General features: G+C 45.4%; 1 protein-coding gene and 1 pseudogene across 2 annotated transcripts in view; one reads left to right on the forward strand and one right to left on the reverse strand.

Moving 5' to 3' along the window:
• Positions 1-9,592: 9,592 nt before the first annotated feature.
• On the forward strand, positions 9,593-11,992 carry LOC115169199 (proteoglycan 4-like; annotated as a pseudogene).
• LOC115169907 (nucleoprotein TPR) overlaps positions 11,968-16,838 on the reverse strand; it is a 29,526-nt gene continuing 24,655 nt past the window's right edge. Inside the window, exons 35-47 of one of the 2 annotated variants that reach the window (XM_029726021.1) lie at positions 16,703-16,779; positions 16,407-16,606; positions 15,730-16,220; positions 15,398-15,595; positions 14,962-15,172; positions 14,483-14,724; positions 14,243-14,314; positions 13,940-14,031; positions 13,618-13,724; positions 13,205-13,469; positions 12,998-13,104; positions 12,765-12,869; positions 11,968-12,257 (exon numbers count right to left, since the gene is read on the reverse strand). In XM_029726021.1, the coding sequence (XP_029581881.1) occupies positions 12,199-12,257; positions 12,765-12,869; positions 12,998-13,104; positions 13,205-13,469; positions 13,618-13,724; positions 13,940-14,031; positions 14,243-14,314; positions 14,483-14,724; positions 14,962-15,172; positions 15,398-15,595; positions 15,730-16,220; positions 16,407-16,606; positions 16,703-16,779 (2,226 nt within the window). In that variant the 3' untranslated portion in view covers positions 11,968-12,198. Of the gene's footprint in view, positions 12,258-12,764; positions 12,870-12,997; positions 13,108-13,204; positions 13,470-13,617; positions 13,725-13,939; positions 14,032-14,242; positions 14,315-14,482; positions 14,725-14,961; positions 15,173-15,397; positions 15,596-15,729; positions 16,221-16,406; positions 16,607-16,702; positions 16,780-16,838 lie in introns of both variants that reach the window. The other variant, XM_029726020.1, reaches the window with a different exon arrangement.

Below are 16,838 nucleotides of genomic sequence, written 5' to 3' on the forward strand. Positions count from 1 at the left end.
AAAAATAAATCACACTCTTTAAACATACTGTATGTAAATACAGTATGTACAGTTGAAGTCGGAAGTTTACATGCACTTAGGTTGGAATCATTAAAACTAGTTTTTCAACCACCCCAAAAATCTATTGTTAACAAAACTATAGTTTTGGCATGTCGGTTACTTTGTGCATGACACAAGTAATTTTTCCAACAATTCTTTACAGATAGATTATTTCACTTATAATTCACTGTATCACAATTCCAGTGGGTCAGAAGTTTACATACACTAAGTTGTCTGTGCCTTTAAACAGCTTGGAAATTCCAGAAAATTAGGTCATGGCTTTAGAAGCTTCTGATAGGCTAATTGACATCATTTGAGTCAATTGGAGGTGTACCTGTGGATGTATTTCAAGGCCTACCTTCAAACTCAGTGCCTCTTTGTTTGACATCATGAAAAAATCTAAAGAAATCAGCCAAGACAAAAGAAAAACAATTGTAGACCTCCACAAGTCTGGTTCATCCTTGGGAGCAATTTCCAAACACCTGAAGGTACCACGTTCATCTGAACAAGCAATAGTACGCAAGTATAAACACCATGGGACCACGCAGCCGTCATATTGCTCAGGAATGAGATGCGTTCTGTCTCCTAGAGATGAACGTACTTTTGTGCGAAAAGTGCAAATAAATCCCAGAACAGCAGCAAAGGATCTTGTGAAGATGCTGGAGGAAACAGGTACAAAAGTATCTATATCCACAGTAAAATGAGTCCTATATCGACATAACCTGAAAGGCCACTCAGCAAGGAAGAAGCCACTGCTCCAAAACCACCATAAAAAAGCCAGACTATGGTTTGCAACTGCACATGGGGACAAAGATCGTACTTTTTGGAGAAATGTCCTCTGGTCTGATGAAACAAAAATAGAACTGTTTGGCCATAATGACCATCGTTATGCTTGGAGGAAAAAGGGGGAGGCTTGCCAACATCTCAAGACATCAGTCAGGAAGTTAAAGCTTGGTCGCAAATGGGTCTTCCAAATGTACAATGACCCCAATCATACTTCCAAAGTTGTGGCAAAAGGGCTTAAGGACAACAAAGTCAAGGTATTGGAGTTGCCACGACTTCCGCCGAGGTCGGCCCCTCTCCTTGTTCGGGCGGCGTTCGGCGGTCGACGTCACCGGCTTTCTAGCCATCGCCGCTCCATTCTTCAATTATCCATTGATTTTGTCTTGTTCCATTCACACCTGGTTTGCATTCCCCAATCACACCAATTGTATTTATTATTTTGTTCCCCCTCATGTCTTTGTGTGAAATTATTTGTGTGTTAGGTGTTGTATGCACTAGGCTAAGCGTTTGTTATTTTCCGTGTGTTTTCACAAAGCTTATTCGGATTGCTATACATTTATGTTTTGTGACATTTGTGCGCGCTATACACTTTGCCTTGTTGGCTGGAGGAGGTTTTTGACGCAGCTGTGTCCATCTGTATATCTCTCCTGCCGTAAGAAAGTGTGCGCCTGTTCACAATTCTCTGCTCTCCTGCACCTGACTTCACCACCAGTACGCACACGCCTGACAGCAGTGGCCATCACAAAGCTCTGACCTCAATCCTATAGAAAATGTGTGGGCAGAACTGAAAAAGCGTGTGCAAGCAAGAAGGCCTACAAACCTGACTCAGTTTCCACAGCTCTGTCAGGAGGAATGGGACAAAATTCACCCAATTTATTGTGGGAAGCTTGTGGAAGGCTACCCGAAACGTTTGACCCAAGTTAAACAATTTAAAGGCAATGCTGCCAAATACTAATTGAGTGTATGTAAACTTCCGACTCACTGGGAATGTGATGAAAGAAATAAAAGCTGAAATAAATCATTCTCTCTACTATTATCCTGACATTTCACATTCTTAAAATAAAGTGGTGATCCTAACTGACCTAAGACCGGGCATTTTTACTAGGATTGAATGTCAGGAATTGTGAAAAACTGAGTTTAAATGTATTTGGCTAAGGTGTATGTAAACTTCCGACTTCAACTGTAAATACAGTATGTATAGGATGGGAGAAGAAACCTAGCAAAGATTTGAACAGAACCTCACCCAGTCAGTTTGTTATGCTCTAAACTTGCAATAAACTCAATGGTATGTGGTAACATCATGTTCTGTGTCCTATTGTAATCTTCTTTGCATATGTGAAGTAACCTATTAAGAGAGAGCACAAGCAGCGTTGGAAAGCCTGAGTATGGGAAATGCGTGGAAAACCTTAGTAAGACATGGAACCACAGTTTATTTTATGTCAGTGGACCAACCAACAGCTCTCCCACTTGCCATACCTCCTTTAGTGTTGCGTTAGTGAAATTGTGAAATACTAGCAAATTATTCTCTTGAAATTAGAGACTTACCTCATAAAACATCTAGGTTACACACAAAGTTGACATGTGTGTCTCGTTGAGTATCGCTCTTTTAAGTTACAAAATATGCAAATGCCATACGGTAGATATTTAATCTCTTTATAACACATATTTCATCCCAACAAGTCATTGCACATCTCCTTTATAGAGTATTTATTAAAAGTGTCCATTCAAGAGTGTTGGAGCAAAAAGAGCAATTGTGGTCTGATTTTCATTAATTCATTGCAATGCTAGCCACCCTTTACAGCAACGATACTCAAATTGGGCCAGGAGTTGTTCCTGACTTTGGAAAAACTCTGGGCCCAAGTTATAGGCTATAATAATAGTAATTTGGTGGGCGCTTATATTTGTCCCATTTCACATATGTATTAATACGCATGCATGAATTGGAAATGTAAAAAATTGCACCCTCGGAGTGGTGTCACAGCCAGGGTATGCCATTATCAACTGATACCCTGGAACAATTAGGGAACATCACCAGATGTTTTACCTTAATGGCTTAGTGCTTAAAACTTGTAACCTTTCTGTCACTGGCCCAACGCGTTAACTGCTAGGCTATCTGCCAGCCTATATCTCAGGGCCCAGAGATTTAATTTACCAGACCTCAAGGCCAAGACAAACTCCTGGCCCTATCCATAGTACCTGGCTTGAGTTTCACACTAAATGATGCCGTACAGTATAGCAGATCATGGTTAGTTCATAGGAACTCTGGGCAGATCAGATTGTAACCAGATCATTCTCGTCACCCACGGTGAGTCCAGAGGCAGAAAGAGACAAAGGTCATGACTAGCTGTGGAAGTCTTGCCAGCTTGTGTTCCTGTGGTCTGTAGGCTGGCAGCTGGGTAGTATACTAGCCTAATAAGGCCTCCAACACAGCTCCTACAAACCACCTTTTACAAGACTCTGAAATCAAGAACAAGAACATAATGTTCACAGAACTGAGAAAGAATTTGGGGTCACAGAGCAGGGAGTCGACTCAGTCAGTCCCTTTGTAGGCATCAACCTTCAGGAAGATTCAGCATCTTCCATATGTTAACCTGCCGGCAGGTAGCCTAGTGGTTAAGAGCATTGGGCCAATACCCAAAAGGTTTCTAGTTTGAATCACCGAGCCGACTAGGGTAAAATCTGGCGATGTGCTCTTGAGCAAGGCACTTAACCCTAATTCGTCCTGTAAGTCACCCTGGATAAGAGAGTCTTGTAAATGTGGGTCTATACTTTTTTCATCTAGTAAACTCATGTAAAATTCTGATTGTAAGATTATTGGTCAAAGAGGATGTTAATGTGAAGCCAAGCGCATGTGTGAACGTGGGTGTGTTTAAGAATGCTCTTTGAAGCACTCACTATTTTCCAGTGGTGTAAAGTACTTAAGTACAAATACTTTCAAGTACTACTTAAGTCGTTTTTTGGGGTATCTATACTTTACTATTTATATTTTTTACAACTTTTACTTTTACTCCACTACATTCCTAAAGAAAATATTGTACATTTTACTCCTTACATTTTTCCTGACACCACCCAAAAGTACTCGTTACATTTTGCATGCTTAGCAGGACAGAAAATATTCTAAATCACGTGTTTATCAAGAGAACATCCCTGGTCATCCCTACTGCCTTTGATCTGGTAGACTCACTAAACACAAATGCTTTGTTTATAAATCATGTCTGACTGTTGAAGTGTGCCCCTGAAGTTCTGTTGAAGTGTGCCCCTGAAGTTCTGTTGAAGTGTGCCCCTGGCTGTTGAAGTGTGCCCCTGGCTGTTGAAGTGTGCCCCTGAAGTTCTGTTGAAGTGTGCCCCTGAAGTTCTGTTGAAGTGTGCCCCTGAAGTTCTGTTGAAGTGTGCCCCTGAAGTTCTGTTGAAGTGTGCCCCTGGCTGTTGAAGTGTGCCCCTGAAGTTCTGTTGAAGTGTGCCCCTGGCTGTTGAAGTGTGCCCCTGGCTGTTGAAGTGTGCCCCTGGCTGTTGAAGTGTGCCCCTGGCTGTTGAAGTGTGCCCCTGGCTGTTGAAGTGTGCCCCTGAAGTTCTGTTGAAGTGTGCCCCTGAAGTTCTGTTGAAGTGTGCCCCTGAAGTTCTGTTGAAGTGTGCCCCTGAAGTTCTGTTGAAGTGTGCCCCTGGCTGTTGAAGTGTGCCCCTGAAGTTCTGTTGAAGTGTGCCCCTGGCTGTTGAAGTGTGCCCCTGAAGTTCTGTTGAAGTGTGCCCCTGGCTGTTGAAGTGTGCCCCTGGCTGTTGAAGTGTGCCCCTGGCTGTTGAAGTGTGCCCCTGAAGTTCTGTTGAAGTGTGCCCCTGGCTGTTGAAGTGTGCCCCTGAAGTTCTGTTGAAGTGTGCCCCTGGCTGTTGAAGTGTGCCCCTGGCTGTTGAAGTGTGCCCCTGGCTGTTGAAGTGTGCCCCTGGCTGTTGAAATGTGCCCCTGGCTGTTGAAGTGTGCCCCTGGCTGTTGAAATGTGCCCCTGGCTGTTGAAGTGTGCCCCTGGCTGTTGAAGTGGGCCCCTGGCTATCCGAAAAAAAAGAAAGGAAAGGTTGCTTAATAAGGAATTTGAAGTGATTTATACTTTTACTTAACATTTTTCATACTTAAATATATTTTAGCGATTAGATTTACTTTTGATACTTAAAGTAGATTTAAAACCAAATACCTTTAGACTTTTACTCAAGTAGTATTTTACTTGGTGACTTTCACTTTTACTTCATTTCACTTTCACTTCTACTCAAGTATGACAACTGGGTACTTTTTCCACCACTGGTATTTTCATTCTTGAAACATATGGCCTCGGAGAGACGGTTTGAATAAAACCTACATGTTCGTCGGTGGGATAGAAGACATTACCTTAGAATAGAACCAGGAGAGACTTCTTTCTTGAATAGTCTCTTTTGTTCCAAACACTGAAAATGTATCAAGGGGCCACCTCACAAAAAAAAAACATTTTCTAAAAAGAATTAAGCAGCAATTGACACTAGTTTGTGTGTATGCATTGATATGTAGGCTACGTGTGCCTTTTAAAAAATGTATGTAGTTATGTCCTTGAGCTGTTCTTGTCTAATGATGTTCTGTATTATGTCATTCTGTTTTATGTTTCATGTTTGTGTGGACCCCAGGAAGAGTAGCTGCTGCTTTTGCAACAGCTAATGGGGATGCTAATAAAATACCAAATGGTAGTGAGAGTAAGTGCTGTGTTTCGGTGCGTCTCATTGTTATTGTAGCGAGATCAAATCACTGGAAGATCTCAGGGGTATACTACAAAGCAGGATCAATGAGTTAGCCAGCTAACTTTGATAAACAACCAGAAATAAGTATAGATTTTCTGGTTCATGAAGAAGGCTAAACTTAGATATGTGTTTTTGGTTGTTGACTCATTTAGACCATGCCCATTTCAAATTAAATAATAAGTTATTTCAGAATATTTAGGCAAGTTAGCTTGCTAACTCATTGATCCTGCGCTATAGTATAGCCCTCGTGCTGTACATAGACCTACTCAGAGAGATGAACCCCACAATAAAGGTATGCTGAATGATATACATTCAAATCACTGCACACTGTTCAGTTGCTACATTATCACTTGGGTCAAGAGATTTTCCTGACCACATGATCTGACAAGAGAAAAACTTTAAGAACCCTATTACTATCCAGAGATGACCTATGATATTGGCACTATCATAGTTCTTCCTGGTTATAGAGTAATTTGATTAGTTTAGTCATGATTGACCATGTTCCACAAACTTACTATAAGGAATACTACAGTCAGAATGTCGTTAAAATGTCACATAAAACATTTTTTTGTTTTGTAATGCAGTACTATTATATCAGTTTGAAGTTTGGGCCCTGAGAGTGAAAGCTTGATCGTACACTGTGGTACGACCACATTGTGAATCACGAGAACAATTCAACCTTTTAAACCAATTGAGGTTGTCAGGCGGACTTTAATTTAATAAAGATGATAAAAAAACAATCAGTGAGTCGTTGTTGGAGTCCGCACAGAGTTGCGGAAACAACCATGCAGGTCTGGTTATTAATATAAAGAACAGTGTTTTTTGGGGACCCTTGAAAAGCAAGGTCGTCACCTCACTGTGATGTCATCGGTGTCTATGCCCACAGATGCTCTTCCAGTTTTTTGTTCCACGCCAACACACCTGGCCAGTTTAGTTCTACTTCCTGTAAGCGCGTAGGAGGTCTCTGCATCATTTGTGGTTTTAATTGTGGCTGTATTTGGACTAATAAAAATGTCCTGCGGTAGCTGTCACTCCAAAACCAGCCCTATTCACGCTATATAATGCCCATAGGAAGTTAGGGAGAGCAAGGTGAGTCGACTGCAGTTGACTTGTGTGAAGGTGATTGGCTTACGTCTATCTTTTTCTCTATTTCAGGGACCTACCAAGCATAACATGTGAAGACAACATTGATAGTTATGGTTTGATTATTTGAATGTAACTTTGTAATAATCCTATATGGATAAAACCAAAGAGGAAGATGCTTTTTCCAGTTCATCCTACTGAGTTGGACAAAAGGTATTTCATGGTCTTGTTTCTCAATTCTATTTGAGACAAACTCATGACTGCATCATCGCCATTGGCTGCCTTCGTGGTGGCGACCTGTGCTGCTCTTCTGCCATTCTCCGCTGCTCAAGGTAAGAACCCATTGACTGGTACAGGGGCCACATTAAATGCTGAATATGTGACACTGATAATGTCAACAGTTCTGTAAGTCATTTTGGACCTTTTTTAATGGTAGCATTGAATGTACAGTAGTAGTTGTTTTTGAGCTCATCCCTCCCCATCGCTGTCGTTCCAACCTGCAGACAGCTGCAGTGCTAGATGTGGTGAGCCATTTACTTGTAGCCAGCCCTGCCAGTGTGACACCAGCTGCCTCCCTCATGACGAGTGCTGCAAGGACTTTGAGGCTCTCTGCACTTCCAGTAAGACTGATGCTAGTACCACGTCATTACTATGTCATTGTTTAAAAGTCAGAATGGTTATTCATCAGAGTCTGTATATATGCATGAATGTAAACCTGTGTTGATGTACCTGAAACTCAAACTATGTGACAGGCCAAGTCATCCATCAATGGTGTAGTAGACAGGACTATGTACAAAGAGAAAGTCTGTGTGTTGGTGAATATCAGGGTCTATTTCTTCTCATGCAGGTGAGTCGTGCAGTGGTAGGTGTGGTGAATCGTTCAGACGAGGCAGGCTTTGCGAATGTGACCCAGGCTGTGTCCGCTATGACACCTGTTGCCGTGACTACCAGAACCACTGCGGTATGTCCAACAGCTATCTTTATGAAGACTCTTTACAACACTTTTTCATGAGATCTGATAGTTAGCTGAACTTAACCAGGACAATACAACCAGCAGTCAGTAATCCATTAAACCCATCAGTCCCACAGAAAACATGTCTAAAGAACAATGCCTATGTAGTTAATGATTTATAGTGAGTAGAATAGAGTGATGGGTCAGACCATTTGCTAATCATATACTAATCGTTTTTGAAAATATGTGCACTATTTTCACCATCAACTTTCTTCTTTTAGATGCCACTCCAACACCAACCCAGAGGATCAAGCAGGATGCCAAGAAAAAGCCAACAGGTTCAGTTATTGTCTTTGTAGCAAAGTAACTGCATGGATCAACAGAGCTTGTGTACCCTGATTATAGGCTGAACTGTCTCAGTGCTAGGTTATAGTGGGCCATTTTAAAACAGAAACGTTTTATCTTATTCAAATTAATTCTCTTTAGCGCCTCCCAAGAACAAATCCTCCAGCAAGACAGAATTGAAGAGTCTCAAATTTTCCAAGAAACCTTTAAACAGCGAGAGTGAGGAAGGCAGCCAAGGTACGTGTGTAATAGCTGGGGTCCTGAGTTTTTCCAAACCAAGGTCATGCTTATTGACTGGAAGAGCAATTAGCCTCCATCTTGTTACATTACATCAGTGACCGACTGACTGCATGTGATAATCCAACCCATAATAGGCCTCTATAGGTTATCGATGTATGGCGATCAGATGAGATGAAAGCAGTAACTGTACTGTAACATGCAACAGTTCAGGGGCTGAGCCTGTGTGTCTGTCTGCCCTCTGGGTCTCAGAACACAAAAGCTGATCATTTCTGGTATTTTTCTTGTGCTTTTAGACCATAGTAAGACCACATACCCCTCTCCGTCTGACCTCTTTCCTGAGACTCAGGACTATTGTAAGTGCAGCCTATTGTGGGTGCTCTTGTCAATCATTGACATTATCAGAACACTGCAGGTGAGAAATGTAGAGATTGAGGACTTTGTCAACATACAAGGAGCTTGTGCTGGGCAACAATTGATTAAGAATTACAACTACATGCTAGAATCATTCAGTAATTTTCATGCTTCCGAGTTTATGGTAGCCTACTATGGATTCCTGTAACCTGTCTGCGACGGCCCTTACCCTGGATCCAGCAGCTCTAAGAGCCAGAGTGACTACTCACCTTTCTCCCAGGGCCCAGCATCCCCTTTGAACCCTGACTTTTACCCTCTGACTGACTGCTTCAATGGCCCCTCCTCCACAGCCCCAGCCACTGTCATGGATGGTGAGTGTCAAAAAGTTCTGAAACATACTGTACGGTCAAGTGTTTGATGAAAGTATTGTCTGAGAAAGTGGCAGAACGGCTAGTTATTGTTTATGTTTTGAGGTAGTCGAGCGACAAGAGCAAAGCTCTATGCATCTTAGTAGGTTCAGGAGTCCAATGTTTTCTGAGTGCTGATGCATCGTGTAGTCTATTGTATACCTGCTTGTGTTTGTTTGTACGTACATGTTCTAACGTCCTCCATCTTGCCCCCTTATCTCCTGTGAAGCCTTGAGTGATGCAGCCACCATTCTCTTGAAGGGCATCTCCCCCCTCCTCCCATGTCCACCACTCCCTTTGCCCTGCCTTTCGTCAATGGTCAGCTCCCTGGAGCTGCTAACTTCCCATCCTCTGGCTTGCCCTGGCCAGGGTGGCCCCATCGCGAGTAATGCTGGCCCCGGGGACCCGTCATCTGGAGCTTCCCTGCTCCCTACTTTGGCAGATATCGCCAAGGCCTTGGGGCTCAACAACCCCAGCACTCTAGGAGATATAGCCAAGGCCTTAGGGCTCAACAACCCCAGCACTCTGGCAGACATAGCCGTGGCCCTAGGCTTCAAATACCCCAATGACCCCCCCCCCCCCCCCCAAAACCCCAACAACCTCAGCTCTCTGGCAGACATAGCCAAAGCCATGGGGTTGAATGATCCCAGCAGACTTAGCTGAGTCCTTGGGGCTCAACGACCCCAACAAACCCATCACCCTGGCAGACATAGTCAAGGCCTTGGGGCTCAACGACCCCAACACCCTGGCAGGCATAGCCAAGGCCTTGGGGCTCAACGACCCCAACACCCTGGCAGGCATAGCCAAGGCCTTGGGGCTCAACGACCCCAACACCCTGGCAGACATAGTCAAGGCCTTGGGGCTCAACGACCCCAGCACCCTGGCAGGCATAGCCAAGGCCTTGGGGCTCAACGACCCCAGCACCCTGGCAGGCATAGCCAAGGCCTTGGAGGTCAACAACCCAAACAAACCCCACAAAGGTCTACCAGGTAGGGACCTCAGATTAGATACTAATGTAATGTTTCTCCGTCAGTCACATTTGGGATGTCTGCTCTGTTGTGATGTATAGTACTGCATCAATTTATTATTGCTAAAAGAAATTATGCAATCACTGTCAAGTAAATATTTAGCTATTATACAGTAGGCTATACATATATGTATTATATTATATAGTAAATGACAACACCTAAATATTCTTCATAATTGTAATGGCTTCTACCTACACGGGTGTGTCCTCTACTCTAGATGCCAACAGTAACCCAGACCTCTGCAGTGACCTGCCCATCAACGGACTGACCACACTGGCTAACGGAACCATTCTCATCTTCAAGGGTGTGTGTAGAGCATAGTGGCCTAGCTCAGGCCCAGCACAGCTCTCTCCTATCTCACTTATTACTTAGTGATTAAATGTTTATGAAGGTCAAGTAGCTTTTCCAAAGCAGCACCAGCAACAAAAAAAGAAAGAAAATAATGTTACTTGATACATTATCTCCTAATTGTGGTTCTGTTTCCCCGACCAGGTCATTTCTTCTGGATGATGGACCCCAGCACCAAGGCCCTTGGCCCAGCCCGCAACATCACAGAGGAGTTAGTCCCCTATCGACAGTGCCTTCACCCGCACCAACTGCCAGGGCAAGAGCTACATCATGAAGGTACTGTAGAACTGCAGAGGAAAAATCTAGAACCCGAGAGAAGTTCAGAGGGTTGGGGCAGTGGAGATTCCTTGGTGGAACCAAATGGCAACACCTTTGTCCCCATCTCTTTTCCATGTTAGGGTGATGGCGACTGGAAGATGGACAACGGCAAGATGGAGCCTGGTTACCTCAAATATGTTGCCTCTGGTTGGTTTTGATGGTCTGACTGGCACCATCACTGCAGCCCTGTCTGTGCCTGCTGCTAGAAGGCCTGAGTCTGTTTACTTCTTCAAGGTTAGGGAGAGCTTTGAGGATTACCACTACCTAACCTACTCCCATTGCTTTACACCAATGAGCTTGCTTTACTCATTCCTAAATGACCATTTCTTTCTCACAGGAGGCACCATGCAGAAATACTCCTACCCTGCTGGAAGTAGCCCTGTTTGTGGCAAGAAATCCAAATCCAGTACCAAGAAACACCACGTTCGCCAAGCAGAGGTGCATCTGGGAGGAAAGATTAACATCAAGCGGTCACTGAAAGGCTTCCCTCAGTGACCTCAGCTGTGTCTGTCCCCAGCGCCAAGAAGGCCGACATATACGAATACTTCCTCTTTGCTGGACCCAAGTCTTGGTCAATGTATTGTACATCTGATATCTTGGTTATATGATAGAAATGGGGTTACTGCAGTTCAAAAGACATCTACGTAATGTACTGTACACGTACACACTTAAGAAACATATTCTTACGCTGATGCTAAGGTGGACAAAACATTAAGAACACCTGCTCTTTCCATGACAGACTGACCAGGTGAAACGCTATGGTCCCTTGAGGTCACTTGTTAAAAACACTTCAGTGTTTATGAAGGGGAGGACAGGTTAAAGAAAAATGTGTAAGCCTTGAGACATTGTTAGTATGTCCTATTCAGACGGTGAATGGGCAAGATAAGAGACTTAAGTGCCTTTGAACCACAGGCGGCCGTTGGCACATTAATTGGAGAGGACGGCTCACAGTAATGGCTGGAATGGAATTAATGGAATGGTATCAAACATGTTTTGACTTGGAGAGAAACATTATAAGCAATGTGTAAATGACCGGTCACTTGGGATAAAAACGAATACTAAAAAGTCAAAATGCTAATCTAAAAGCAAATGGCAGCCCTGCCCTATTATTCTGTTGGAAAGGTAGTTATTTATAATCTATATAGTAACATGAACTCGAATCCATTTTAGCATTCTACTTCAACATCAAGATATCTGGTGACCTGCCTGCTCTGGCCAAACCAGACAACCCTGATCTCCGCCAGAACTCCATCAACAGGCTCAAGTGTGCCGAGAGCAACGCTATGGATGGACCACCGACAACGCATGACTACGACAAACATTTTATTTTTCTCAAAGTTTATTAGCAAAAACAAAAGCAATGGAACAATTACTCTTCTTGAAACAAATACAAAACAACTAAAATGTACGCTTTTAAAGCACATGGTATCCACTGACAAAGTTAGGGAAGAAAAGTCAATCACAAATTAGTTGGATTTTTTAAGTAGACCAAGAGACTATGATTGATAGTTGGGATGAAGGGAGGGGGGTGGAGCAGTGCACGATGGCATCATTAGCGGGGTAGGTTTCCTCTACCGAAGGGGCCTCTTCCTGCTCGAAGGAAGCCCATACCTTGAACGGAGGGGGCGAAAAGAGTTCCATCTTAACCATCATCCAAAATGGCCACTTCATGAAGCTTGTAACTCTGTTGTGCTGTTTTAGATGGGGTCACTATACCTTCTTTGAAGTTTGTTTTGATGTTTGTTTAAATAATTACTTCTAACGTGTCAGTGCTAAGCTCAAACATAAGCTAAAACATTTTACAAGACCCCAAGTTAAAACCATACCTGGGGGGGCTTAAATATCTCGCATGACAGCAACCCCGCTCCAATGATACTTGCAGCACATGTATGCCAACATGCCAAACAAAAGTCTACAATGTGTGCTTTATGTCACATTCTTTCTCTTGCTTATCAAACTAATAAAAACAATTCTCATCTACTTTGTTGTGTGCTGTGTTTCTACTCTATGATGCAAAAGTACGGTAGCAAAGCCACTGCTTTAGTTGAATGAACATGTTGTTCTGGGTTAAAAAAGTGGCCTTCAAGACTTAAAAATTCTATGTAGATGAAAGCTCACCTCCTCTGCGGATGAGCGCCCTGCCCCTGTTGGTTGTCCTCATTGGCAGAGAGTGCTGGGCCAAAGGTCGGCCAGAGGGCTTGGGCTGCACACTACTGCTGGTGTCTGAAGAGAGAGGGAGCGATAGAATTTGAGAAGAAAGAGAGACAAAGAGGTTGTAAGCAGGGATGAGAGAAGGTTGAGGTGTGAGAGAACAAGCAAGAGAGACGTGAGAGAGGGAAAGCTGTACTGACCGGCAGAGCTGGAGGTGGGCTCCTGGCTTGTGGAGGGTAGACTGGCATCGTCTGACGGCTGGGCAGAGTCCATCTCAGCCTGGCTATCCATGGACGCTTCACCACTCCTACTAATAGGATTGAAAAGTGTGTATGAGCAACACACACACACACACACACACACACACACCCCAACCATCCCCACACCCCAACAACCCCTGTTCTCACCCTTCACTATCTGCCTCCATGAACACCTCGTCCCCATCATCTCCTGGGACGGCCTCTCCGCCGGGGACTGCCAGCCCGTGGTGGCTTGTGGATGTCGTCACCATGGGAACAGACTGGGATGCCATGTCCTGGGCATCAGAGGGGTGGGATTCATTGAAGAGTGTCACTGGGGCAGCAACCTGCAGGGGCGTGGTGGGAACACTCCTCCCTCCAGACTCCTCGTCGTGAGCGGCCAGGAACAGAGGACTCTCGTACATCCCCAGACCTACAGACACAACCACAGAGGTCAGGGAGTTGAAGCGGACACTCATTACAATGACATATCAATTTCATGACAGAGATATTGTATCTATAGAGGAAAAAGACAGTACAGAGCAGCGTATTCACTCAGTGCTACTTGGTGTGTGTTGTACCTCCTTGTGAGGCGAGCTGTCCGAGGTCTGAGTGGGACGAGCTGGCCTGAGGCATGTCTTCAGGAGGACCAAACCTGAACCTGGGAACTCCTGCTACCTGGGGAGAACTGAGACAGACGGACAGAAATATAAGACATGGGACAGACACCGATAATAATATCAATGAAAAACCAATGGCCAAGAGACTGGGTCCAGTTAATAAATACCAAATCACAACATTCATTTAACAGTCCATACAAGTAAGTGTGTGTGTGTGTGTGTGTGTGTGTGTGTGTGTGTGTGTGTGTGTGTGTGTGTGTGTGTGTGTGTGAAAGAGACGTACTGGATGGCCTCAGCAAAGCCATCAGTCCGGTGGGGCACCACCAGCGTGGGCGTACTGGGGACCATCCTGTCATCGTCATCAAAGAAGTGTTGCTGAGGGATGGAGAACAGAAATGGTGAAAGAGGACTAGAAAACTGTGCAAGACATGACTTGGTTAGGTTACATGGTCATTGAAATACTCCTGGACCCAAATTATGCCTAGACCAAGAAGCCTTTAGTCCAGGAATAAGCTTGGTAACACTAATCTGTGTCTGGGAAACCAGGCCTCAATATATAGCCAGGCACCATTCCTTCCTGCCTTACCATGTTGCCTATCCCAGGCGTGAGCTGGGGTCCTCTGCCTACAGACTGCCGGCGGATTGGTGCAGACAGCCTCTGTGGGACAAACAACCACAAGGATGCTAAACTAGACAATATCTTTTTGCACAGTTGACTCAGTACATAGTGAGTATTGTATAATTGAACACAGGAGCATGTTAGTACAGGTTACATCTGAATATCTGTATTTAAGTCTGAAGGCATGCGTCTGGATCAAAACCTTACCTGTGTGGGTGGAGGTCCCAGGCCCAGCTCAGGGCCGGGGGGCTGGATGTAGAGGCGTGGGGGCAGGGGGTGTGGGGGCCGGCGGGGGACGGACTGGGGCAGGCGCAGGCTGGAGGAGGGGGAGAAGGGGGAGGTAGAGAAGGAGAAAGTGCTGGTAGTACTAGCAGTAGGCTGTAGTAGTTCTTTGGGGGGGTCGGACATGGCCATGGGGAAGGATTCGGTGGTACTGCTGCTCCCCTCACCTGGAAGCAGGGGAAAGGGTTAATGTCTCAGACTCTGATACTAAGTCACATCTACCCAAAGTTTCTATTCACTTCTACTTAAGGATATTTACTGCATTCATTTTACTTTCAAAACACGACATCCATATTTGGAAGTCTCAATTGTCAGACAAAACTCCCTCAGTCGTCAGTGTTTCAAATGCCAACTGGGGGACTTCCTAATACAAATGTCATACAAAAACAGTGTCTCTCTCTCACCGCTTTGTGAGTCAGCCTGTTTCTGGGAGGTGGAGTCTATAGCTCCCATGCTCTCCTCGTTCTCCGAGGCAGGCTCCGAGGTCTCAGGGCCCGTCTCGTCTCCTTCAAACGGCTCGTTGGCGTCGCCGCTCCCCTCGTTGCTCTCCTCTCTTCCCATCCCCTGGTCGTCGTCATCATCATCATCCTTCTCTTCCTCCACCTCTTCCTCATACTGGGATAATACAAACATTTCTTGAATAATCAAATGTATTTAAAGATTGTATACATTAGCAATTGTCACAAAGTGCTTTTACAGAGAGAAAATAATCTAGTGTGAAATGCTGAAAACACCTTTCTTCAAATTAAACACCTAAATAGAGATCAACAGATCAGATTCTGCAAACATTAAAAAAAACACTGAATATATTTTAACGTCAACATATACTGAAACCCTCACCTGCTCTGCCTCCTCTTCCTCTTCTCGACTGGAGCTGTCTGTGTCGATGATGATGACGTCAGGCTGGCGCTCTTCGCTGGAGTCCTGGGTGTCAGAGGGTTGGGGGGTCACCTGGTGGTCTGAGGGGACAGACTGGGACACCCCGTCATCCTCTTCCTCCACCTCTCCCAGTACAGGAAAGGACACGTCTGGTAGTTCCTACCACACATAGTTAGATAGGGTTTGCAATGATACTCATGTGATGATGAATGCATGCACCTGTACACATACAGGGCCTGATACACACGCGTATGAATTTGTGTGTGCACATACTCCTATGTCTTAAGGTTTACCTGGCTGCCATCTGGAGTCTCCTGGTTCTCCCCTGGCCCCTCAGCCTCTCCATCAGTGCCCTCTTCATTCTCCTCCTCCAGGCCCACTCTCTGGATGATACGGAGCTTCTTGGGGATGGGTGGTTCGTCTGGGCTCTCCAGGGCCATGTCAGCACTCTCTGCCCGAGCCTCCAGCTCCACCTCGCGGGCACGCTTTGGCCCAGCAGAGCCCCCTGTAGTAATAGCGGAGCCAAATACGGCCGTAGATGTGGAGGGCCTCTCCACTTGACCACTAGGGCCCGCCTCTGCTTCCTGACTGGCCGGCTCAGCGGTGGGCGGGGCCTGTTGTTGCTGGGTTGGCTGGACGAAGGCGGTGGCCTGGCTGCTGATTGGCTGAAACTGAGAGTGCGTGATGTTCTGGACGCTAGGGCTGGTGGAGCGGACCGAGCCGCTGGTGCTGCCGAACACAGACAGGTGTTCCACGGGGGTTCCACCTTCAGAGGACTGCAGCGCTGCAGGGGTTAACACACACACACACACACACACACACACACACACACACACACACACACACACACACACACACACACACACACACGGGATAACAAGGTCAGGTCAAAAGTCGCCCATCTACAGCTGCCCTGGGGGACAGTCGCCCATCTAATGCAAATCCTATAATACAGAGCCACATCTCTCACCTTCCTGGCTTTCAGACTGTGTATGGGGCATGACAGTGGCCGTGGGGGTGGGCATGGTTACGGGCACCATGGGTCGGATGCTGGCCCTGGGGGTGGACTTGTTCCCGGGGATGGGGGAAGGTTTACTGGGGGCACCACCTGACACTGTGGTGGGTTTGATGTTGGCAGTGGGGGGCTGCTCTGAAGAGCCGGAAGAACCACTGTTTGGTAGGAAATGGGAGAAAAGACACAGATGTGGTGTTAAGAGTTGGGGGATGCATCAGTTACTTTAGGTTTTAAACCAGATTTATTTATACCTTCCCCTGTCTGCAGCTTGGGAAGTCCTCTGGTTGATCTGCCTCTGTTCTGGAGCTCTCTGCTGCTGCTCCTGGGTCTGGAAGGAGAAAGTGTCCATCACAAATAATTGAATTGGAATTTCAATTTATCTCCTGG

The sequence above is a fragment of the Salmo trutta genome, chromosome 31, assembly GCF_901001165.1.
Source record: "Salmo trutta chromosome 31, fSalTru1.1, whole genome shotgun sequence".
Classification (NCBI taxonomy): Eukaryota; Metazoa; Chordata; class Actinopteri; order Salmoniformes; family Salmonidae; genus Salmo; species Salmo trutta.